Raw genomic sequence first — 9,751 nt, forward strand, 5'->3', positions numbered from 1 at the left:
GGAAGGGGTGAGGAGAAGTAAGAGAGGGTGCCCAGCCGCACCTGGTAAGGAACCTCTTTCCTGGGATTTGGTCTCAGTGATGGGAACTCCATAAGCAGCAGCAAACAGCTGCCAGGCGTGGTGGTGAGGGAAAGAATTTTCTGCCTCTAGAGAAGACATGAAAGGAAACACGAAAACACTTCAAACATCCGAGTAATAAATCAGCGTTCGTTCATAGAGCACCAGGCAGGCCGGGGCAAGGGAGAACAAGGTAGGCGAGCGTTACCCACGGGTAGAAGCCTCGGCTGGGCAAGAGAGGTAGTGCCGCGGCGATGACATCACCCCAGAATGGGTCCTCTCTCTAACTTGTCCGCTTGGGACCTAACAGATCTTTAGACAGTACTTCAAGCTGACCGCTCGGCACCGCCCGCCCGGGGCCAGGACGTGCCTCGGAGTCCTGGGCGCTGCGTTCTCTCTTCCCTCGGTGCAAAGCGAGCCAATACTCCCAAGTCGGCTCGGAGCGAAGACGTGGACACAGAAATGCGCCCCCGGGAGAGGACCGGCACCCTCTCCACCTGACCCTGGGCGCTCTGGAGCCAACATCCGAGAGAGACTGGGGACCCGTTACTACTCTCACCCCAATCTGGGTCGCAGCTGCACCCCTAGCATCTTTTTTGCGTGGGACCCCACCGTGGAAAGAGGGGAAAGGGTGAGAACCCAGAGGAGAGAAACAAGCGGCAGCAGAGACCCGCTTTTCTCTTGACTTCTAGAGGCGTCCTCGTGCTTATAGGGACCCCAGAGGCGAGGGACGCCCAGTGGGGAGAAGGTAGGCTGAGTGGGGGGGAAAGGGGAACCGCCGCTGAATCTGGGAAGCTGAGGCGTCCGCGGAGGCGGCGCGGGGCTCCTTTAAGGATCTCCCCTCCCACCCGGCGAGGCCGGCCCCCCGCCTGCCCTCTCTCCCCGCCCCGGGGTCCCTGGGAGAGCAGCGATTGGGCGGGCGCGGCTATCCCTTTGAAGTGTGGCTGCCGATCGCGGGTATTTGACGTGTGGCTAAGGGAAGGGGAAGGTTTTTGTGTTCTTCGCCGGGGCCAGCGGCGGCGGTGCTGGCGGTGGCGGTGACGGCGGCAGCGGCGGTGGCAGCGGAGGAGGGGAGGTGGAGGAGAGGAGGAGGAGGAGCGGTTGGCTGCTGCACCCCGCTCGGCACTGCGGAGCGAGCCCGCCCGCTCCGGGAGCTCGTCTCCCCGGTGCTCCCCCTCCCCACCCCCCCGTCCCCGCCCGTGGCGCTGCCTCCTCCAAATGAGCGATTCGCCCGCTGGATCTAACCCAAGGACACCGGAAAGCAGCGGCAGCGGCAGCGGCGGCGGCGGCGGCGGCGGCGGCGGCGGCAGTGGCAGCAGCCAGAGCGGCGGCGGAGGGAAGAGACCAGCGGTCCCGGCGGCGGTGTCCCTCTTGCCTCCGGCGGACCCCCTGCGGCAGGCAAACCGACTCCCCATCAGGGTACTGAAGATGCTGAGCGCGCACACCGGCCACCTCTTGCACCCGGAATACCTGCAGCCGCTTTCTTCCACTCCAGTAAGCCCCATCGAGGTCAGTCCCTGCTTGCTCTGCACTTCCCCCCCCCCCCCCAGGTCACCCTCCTACACACTCCTGAAGACCTATTTCTCCCAGGTTCTGCCTGAAATGGCCGTCCCATTCACCCCGGTCCTTATCCTTAAGCCCCGGAACCCAGGAGCTCCGCGTAACAGAACCCCGTCACTCTTGTGGACCGGAGGTCTGGGTGAAGGGTCGGGTTCACACCTCCAGGCTTATCCCTTTTAGCAGCAGAATTTTCTACCCAGTGTCTTTGCTCCCTGTTTCTCCTTTACTCATTCGTTGGCCAGCGCCGGGCCCAGCTTCTGGGTTCCTAAAAAAGAGCTCGCGGTGGGCTCTGTGTTTCCAATCCCCACCCCACCCCACCTTCCATCCCTACTCGAAAGAGACTTAAATGCAACACCGACCCCACTACAGCCGCCCTCCCTTTCCCCTTCAATAAACACCTCTGTGCCTTCAAGTCCCGTGCAGTCCACTCTCGGGGCCGCTTCCGAAACACTGAAAATACTCCCACTCTGTTCTTGGGGCGCCCTCCCCTGGGGCGCTGCAGTGCGTACACAGACTGGCCCTCTCCGAGAATGCTATCATGTACGCCCCCTATTCTAACGCCCCAAGGAGCCTCCAGTGACCTCCAGGTCTCGAAGTTCGCTTAACTGGGGGATAAGTTTTCCCCGGGACGTGAAGTGAATGAGGGGAAGAGGAATAGGGGAAGAAAGAGAAAAGGAAGAGCCAAATCCTTACTCTCCTTGTTTAAAAGGCAAAGAAAAGCTGGGTCCCTTCTACAACTGGCTACTCTCTACTGTTCTGTTCCCCCACATTCCCACCCTTCGAGGGGCTTATCCTAGAGCCCACGGTACCAGGAACCCATCCTAAACAATCACGTTTAAGGTAGTCACAAACTGGCTGGGAAAGTGACCCCTAGAGTGGCCTTTCCCCTTCCTCTTCCTTCTGGGCCTAAGAAATCTCAGTTGCTAACTCACGTGGGTGGAAGGGAGAATTCCTGTTGTCCCCCGCCCCGTTCCACCCTCCTCGTGGGCGCTTCTTGTCCCTAGTTCCCTCCCACCGTCATGCCCAGCTCCCCGGGGCTCCCTCGCGCTCTATCCGCTTAGTCTCGCTGTCTCACGCAGTCCCTTTACCTCCTTTCTCTTTCCTTTCTCCCCCACCCCCATCCCCGCCGCTGTCTCATAGCTGGACGCCAAGAAAAGCCCGCTGGCGCTGCTGGCCCAAACCTGCTCGCAGATCGGCAAACCTGATCCACCGCCCTCTTCCAAGCTCAACTCGGTGGCGACGGCGGCCAACGGGCTTGGGGCGGAGAAGGACTCTGGCCGCTCCGCCTCAACCGCCTCCTCCGCTTCGGCGGCTCTCAAGCAGCTAGGGGACTCACCGACGGAAGACAAGTCCAGCTTCAAACCCTACTCCAAAGGGTCCGGCGGGGATTCCCGTAAAGACGGAGGTTCTTCCACTTCTTCGTCCTCCTCTTCTTCTTCCTCTCCTGGTGACAAGGCAGGGTTTAGGGTGCCCAGCGCAGCTTGCCCGCCTTTCCCCCCGCACGGAGGTCCCGTCTCAGCTTCTTCTTCCTCCTCCTCCCCCGGCAACTCCCGGGGCGGCTCGCCGCACCATACGGACTGCAAGGGCAGCGGCGGCGGTGGAGGCGGCGGAGGTGGGAGCGGAGGGGACCTGGATAAGAAAGATCAAGAGCCCAAACCCAGCCCGGAGGCGGGAACCGGGAGCCGAAGCGCCGAGCCAGCATCGCACAGCGGAGAGGCTGGGTCGTCTGGGCGCAAGTCTGAGCCGCCCGCGGCGCTGGTGGGCGCCGGCCACGTGGCACCGGTATCTCCGTACAAACCCGGGCACTCGGTGTTCCCCTTGCCACCTTCCAGCATCGGCTATCACGGCTCCATTGTAGGCGCCTACGCCGGGTACCCGTCCCAGTTCGTGCCTGGTCTGGATCCTAGCAAATCCGGGCTGGTGGGGGGCCAGCTGTCAGGGGGGTTGGGCCTGCCTCCCGGCAAGCCCCCCAGCTCCAGCCCACTGACGGGCGCCTCGCCACCCTCATTCCTGCAGGGATTATGCCGGGACCCCTACTGCCTGGGAGGTTACCATAGCGCCTCTTCACACCTGGGCGGCTCTAGCTGCTCCACTTGCAGTGCCCATGAACCCGCCGGGCCTAGCCTAAAGCCGGGGGGTTACCCGCTGGTGTACCCAGGCCATCCACTCCAACCCGCAGCCCTCTCCTCCAGCGCGGCGCAGGCTGCGCTCCCGGGACATCCTCTCTACACCTACGGCTTCATGCTACAGAACGAACCGCTACCACACAGCTGCAACTGGGTGGCGGCCAGTGGGCCGTGTGACAAGCGCTTCGCCACCTCGGAGGAGTTGCTCAGCCACCTACGGACCCACACGGCCCTCCCTGGCGCCGAGAAACTACTAGCCGCTTACCCCGGGGGGTCGGGCCTGAGCAGTGCAGCTGCCGCTGCGGCTGCAGCTTCCTGTCATCTACATCTCCCTCCACCCGCCGCCCCCGGTAGCCCCGGGTCGCTGTCCTTGCGGAGTCCACATACTTTGGGCTTAAGCCGGTACCACCCCTATGGCAAGAGCCACTTACCTACAGCTGGGGGCTTAGCTGTGCCATCCCTACCCACAGCAGGACCCTACTACTCGCCATATGCGCTCTACGGACAGAGACTAGCCTCAGCCTCAGCTCTTGGATACCAGTAACTACAGCCTCTTCTCCTCCCTTGCCCTTACCCTCTGCCCAGCCTCCTTTTCCACCTCCTTACTGCCACCAATCCCACCACCACCACCACCTTGGGCAGCAGCCTCCACCACCACTCTTCCCTCTTTGCATTCCCCTTCCCGACCCCACCCTCCTGGACTGTGTATTTATTTACTGTACTATTAGCTTACAAGCTGGGAATATAAGTGCATTAATGGCCCACGAGTCAATGTTATGCAAAAAGTCTGTGTCCCCCCCAATAATAATGATAATTATCAAGTGAACAAAGGATCCCCACACCTCTTCCTTGCTTTTTTTCTCTTAGTCAGGTTTGGGTTTTAGAGTTGCTTCTCTACCCCTCCCCTCGGTTTCTTTTTTGATTGATTTGGTTTTATTGGGAGGAGGGGGAATTGGGGTTCTTGGATTCTTGGGGTTTTTGTTTCTTTTCTGGGGAGTTTCTTGCATGATTCTTGACACTCGAAACTACATTGTTCCTTCTATCCACCTTTTTCCTCGTTTCCATTGGCGTTTTGTTTTGTTTTGTTTTTCTTTTGTACAGGTAACAGAGGTGATTTTTAAAATATATATATACATATATATATATTTGGAGGGAAAGGAAATCAGGCAGGCCGAAAGTTGGATGGCAGGCTGTCTTTTTTGCTCCTGAGCTTTGCCCCACCCTCTCTTTGGCACTGCCTCTCTTCCCCTCCATGCTCCACTTCAAGGCACTGGGCCTAAAGGCACAGAAACCTTCTCTGACCTGCAGCCAAGGAGCCCCTTGGGGTTCCTGGCAGCAGTTTTTCCGATATTGAGTCCCAAACAGCCCAACTGAGCATTTCCATTCACCCATACACCCCAAAAAATACACGGTCAGGAGTCTCCTTGCCAAAAGGGATGGGTAATACAATACCCTAGGGAACCTAATCATCAGGGCCCACCTTAATTAAAAGTTCTAGATGGGCCTGCAGCGTGAAAGCCTGGCTCTTTCTAGTCTACCAAGTGCTTTATAGCCCTGTCTTTTCTTTTTCTTTTTTTTTTTTTTAATCCCCTATTGGGGCAGCAACCCTTGATGTACAGGAGAGAAAGGGGGACTCTCTCCTCAGACATCTCCAGATCGGGAGACCAGTCTAATGTTTTTTAAATTGAATGACATCTTAATACAATTGAACAAACATTTGGAGGGAGGGAGAAAACTAGATAGAAACACCCTTCCGAATCTCCACAGGCCTCAAGCTTTCAGTCCCTACCTGGTTCAGCTCCCCCAGAGCCGGCAGGCAAGCGGGCAAGGCATATTAGATGCCTTTGGCACTCCCTCCCGCCTCCCCGGCCTGCTCCCCAGCCCCTCCCATTCTCCCCTTTACTCCCCCACAGTCTTGCGCAGCGCGGAGGCTGTGGGGCCAGTTTTGGATGAATAGAGCTCTCCGTTGGTAAGACTTATTTTGTTAATAAATGGAATACTTGGCTATATTCACACCGTGGTGTCTCTCTTTTGCCTTTCTCATCGCCTGCCTTTCTGCTCCCCGCCCCTCCCAGCCTCATTAGATGCCCTTTTGTTTTAAAAAAACAAAGACTTTAGATCCTTACAGGGGTGGATTTAATGGAGTCCCCCAGAAGAGGGGAAAGGGGAAAGTCCTTGCCCCAATGTATTAAAAATAATTTTAAAAAAAATCTTTATTAATTTTTCCCATTTATTTATTTAGTTCCCAATCTCACTTCAAAGACCTTGGCATTTCTGGGTACTTGGGTGGAGGGCGTATGTGAATGTGAACTTTCTTCTGGGCCAAATCCGAGATGAAGGGGACTGAGAAGGGAAAAGAGGGCTCCCCAAACTCCAAGCAGCTGGGCGAGGCGCGGCGGTGCCGGGACACAACGAGCCTTTGGCGCCACCTAGCGGCGTGTCTACGTGCAAAAGAAAAAAAGGAGAGAGGCTGACTCCAGCCCCGACGGCACTTGGACAATTGCGACTCCTCTAAATCCAGGATGGTTACGTTTCTTGTTTGGGGTTTGTTTCTCTTGTGCCTCACCTGCCCCAAAATTTCCCCAGCACATCTTTTTTTCCCGGGCAGAAACCAATGGAAAAATAGTCCAGCTCAGAAGCGCTGCCTGGCAATGCCCGAGCCACACTGAGCCAAGGCCGGTTTTTTTAGCGGTGGGGAAATTTGCAAGGCCAGTGATTTTTCAGAGACAGGTGTGGAGTCCTGGTATGACTGCGCGGGCTCTGCAGCTAAAACTGAACTTGAAGCCGTCTTCAGAAAGGGGCGGGCAGGCTGCTGTTTTCTTTCTTGCTAGCCTATTTCCCCAGCTTCCAAGATCTCTTGCCTTCTCGACTGGCCGGGCAGATCCATATTGCAGGGTAAACACGCAGATTGGGGTAAGGGAGCCTTTGCTTAACCTTTTACTCAAAGAGCGATGGGGAAGAAACCATGCATAAAGGAAAGAGGAGGGAAGTATCGGAAGAATCGGAATTTCCACGCCAGCCCCACGAAGAGGGGCCGCAGCATCCGAGGTTCCAAATCCCAGATGGAAAGTCTCCGTTCTCTTTCCTCTTTATTCTTGTGCCTTTGTTTTCAGCTTTCTGGGTCCCGTCTTCTCCAATTCGATGAATTGGGATGCTCATTGGGAGAACTTATTTCTTGATAGCGACTGGGTGCAGGCAGGTTGTAGGACCCTGCTTTCCTGAAGTCATGTTCTTGGCTCAACCATGAGCTGAGGTCGGTCTTTCTTAGCTTATCTGCTAAACCTGAATGGGGTGAGGTGATTGGGTCGGTGCCAACCTAAGCCAGGCCTCTTGTCAGATTTCTAAGTTTAGTGAAAGACTTCTTTTGGCCTTGGAAATATAGAGCAGAAATTATTGCAAAGTCAGCTGGTAGGGTGGAGGGTATGGAGAATGTTACTCATTGCTTAATCAAGAGGGGGGAACTTTCCCTTGCTCCCAATTATGTCCAAGTTGATAGCAATATATTATCAGCTAACAGACAATTGTGGGCACTCCAAATTCAGTTTTGGCTAAAATATCTAAATATTGAAGAAATGAGGCAGAAGGCACCAAAGGCATATCTGACATAGATAATTGTTCCAGTTCCCTATTTAAACATGCAAGTGTAGACATGGTCTAAATGCCCATGTCAATCCTTACTTGTGGACTGATGAGTAGGTTCTAACCTATTCCTGATCTATGAGTAACATAAACTGAAAAGGCAAGGAAATCAAAGGCATAGTATGCCATTTCTTATTCTCATCCACTTTCTTTTACTCACAGTCCCTGCTTATTGGAGAAAGGGGTTAGGGCAAAAACCCAGGCTCCTCAGGGTGGGTCCTAAACCCAGAGTGACATATAGGGTACGGAGTAACCTAGCTTTGACCCCAGTCTGGGTACAGAAAAGAGACAACTGCATTAAAGATCTATGCTGGTCAGAAGCTTGCAAAACTGTTTCCTTCTCATTTGATGCAGATCCAACTTCTTTTTGCAGATGACAGAATTTAAGCCTACAGTGGGGGAGGGTAAATTGAGCACACAAACAGCTGGGGAATTTGAAGCTTACTCAGTTGACTACAGAATCCTTAGTTCTTTCCACTACTTCCCAAATTCACAGCCCTTCACAAAAATGGTCATTTGAATCTATAGTACTCCCATCATTTCAAGGTAAATTATTTTACTCCCTGACCTAGATCCTGCTAACTAGGCAAAATTCAATCCTTATGCCCTCAATAGGACATTGGAGTTTTTCTGAGGAAAGACTTCACATTTCTATTAGAAAAGTTCATTAATGTTGGGAATAGCCAGTCTCCTTCTAAAGGAGTACTGGAGTCTACACTGATTTGGGAGTTGGTGATGCCACAGAGCAAGGCTCAGAGAATCAAAGAGAGATGACTCAGGGAAAAGATCCCAAGAGGACTCACAGATCTCATCTCAGAATATTTCTAGGGAAACAGTATTGCCAGATTTCCCATAGTTTAAATATGTCTATCTAATGGAAGCTGAAATCTAACTGATTCTCTTTACTTTTCCTCTCCTCAGCCTGGTGGAATTCCCTACTTTTTCTTCTCTCTGACTGGTTAGTTTTCTGAAAACTCTATCAAAAGCATATCTATTTTTCTTTCATTTTTTCATCAATTTTAAAGTAAGGTCAGATTGCGAGAGCTGGAAGGGACCTTAGAGAATATCTAGTTCTACACTCATTTTTTTGTTGCTGTAGTTGTTTAGTTAGTTGGTTTGGTTTGTTGTTGTTGTTGTTGTTATTGTTATTGTTTGGTGGGTTTTTATTCTTTGGTGTTTTGGTTTGGTTTGGTTTGGGTTTTGCCAATGAGAAAACAAGTACAAAAAGCTTATGTGATTTATTCAAGATCGCACAAATAATTAATGACAATTATACCACACTACATATGAAGAAAAAAACTTTTTCCCACTTCTTAAACTGTGTGCCTTTCTAGGTAGTTTGAAGAGCAAATGGACTCAAAACCAAAATTTTTTTCATTATCCATGTAATGAAGGAGCTCCTTTTAAATAGCAGCTCTCTTCAAGCCATGGGTATGGATCTCAAAGTAAGTTGGTCAGTCCTCCGGGGTTTCCTCCTTAAGACTGAATGTCCTAGTTAATTATGGCGTATAGAAAAGATGAAACCCGGATTGGAAAGAGTCACTCTGAAATTCCCATTCTGATATCAAGTGACTGATGACATTGCCTGGAATGTCTTGACTTCAGGATGGGAAATGTCTCCCATTTCTTCCTCCTTGCTATATGAGCTGCTTTAATTAGACAGTGGGGAGTTTGCCACTTGCAGGAAGCTTAACTCTCATTAAGTGGCCAGTTTAATAGAGATGATACTCACTATCAACTGCATATCTGAGCTTTACTTCTACAAAGCCACTGAATCAACTTCAATTAATTGTACCAGCACTGCTTTGGAAGGGAGTCACCTCCTCCTTCTCTGCCATCTTTCTCCTCCTTTCTCCTTCCTTTCTTCCCTCTCTCTTCTCCTTCCTTGCCCTTTCTCCCTCATTCCTCTCTCTCAGCAGTAGCCAGAAACTAGGGCTGATGTTCCCAAGGCATCAGGAAGAGTTGTAGTGAAAGACTTAGAACTTGAGACACAGGATGTTCCTGGCTCCAGGTCATGTTCTCACACTTCCTGACTGGTTATTTTTGTGGCCTTGTGGGCAGCAGTTGGAGGGGCAAGGGGGGAAGGGGGGGGGAGAATGAGAAAGAAGGACCTACCCTTGGATATAGGACTAATTTAATGATCCAGATTTTTCATGAACAACCATCTGTGTCTCTTAAGGAAATCCATGGTCCAACTGGAAAAGAAAAGGATGCTGAACTCATCATCTTAGTAACGCCAGACTCGAATGGGTTGAGCCAATACACTCTGATTTTATGTGGTGGGAATGGTAATGTCTCCAAATAGATGAAGCTAAAACTCCATTCCTGATGTAGAGCTCAGTTACTGTGGAATCCGCCTTACAATAATA

The 9,751-nt window shown here is 52.5% G+C and overlaps 1 protein-coding gene across 1 annotated transcript; it reads left to right on the forward strand.

Annotated features, from left to right (window-relative positions):
* The first annotated feature begins 1,173 nt into the window (after positions 1-1,173).
* Positions 1,174-5,758, forward strand: ZNF703 (zinc finger protein 703). The gene is made up of 2 exons (XM_051975506.1): positions 1,174-1,566; positions 2,758-5,758. Exons 1-2 carry the CDS (start codon positions 1,276-1,278, stop codon positions 4,285-4,287), a joined length of 1,821 nt encoding a protein of 606 aa, XP_051831466.1. The 5' UTR covers positions 1,174-1,275; the 3' UTR covers positions 4,288-5,758.
* Positions 5,759-9,751: the final 3,993 nt, after the last annotated feature.

Source organism: Antechinus flavipes, chromosome 2 (genome assembly GCF_016432865.1).
Source record: "Antechinus flavipes isolate AdamAnt ecotype Samford, QLD, Australia chromosome 2, AdamAnt_v2, whole genome shotgun sequence".
Classification (NCBI taxonomy): Eukaryota; Metazoa; Chordata; class Mammalia; order Dasyuromorphia; family Dasyuridae; genus Antechinus; species Antechinus flavipes.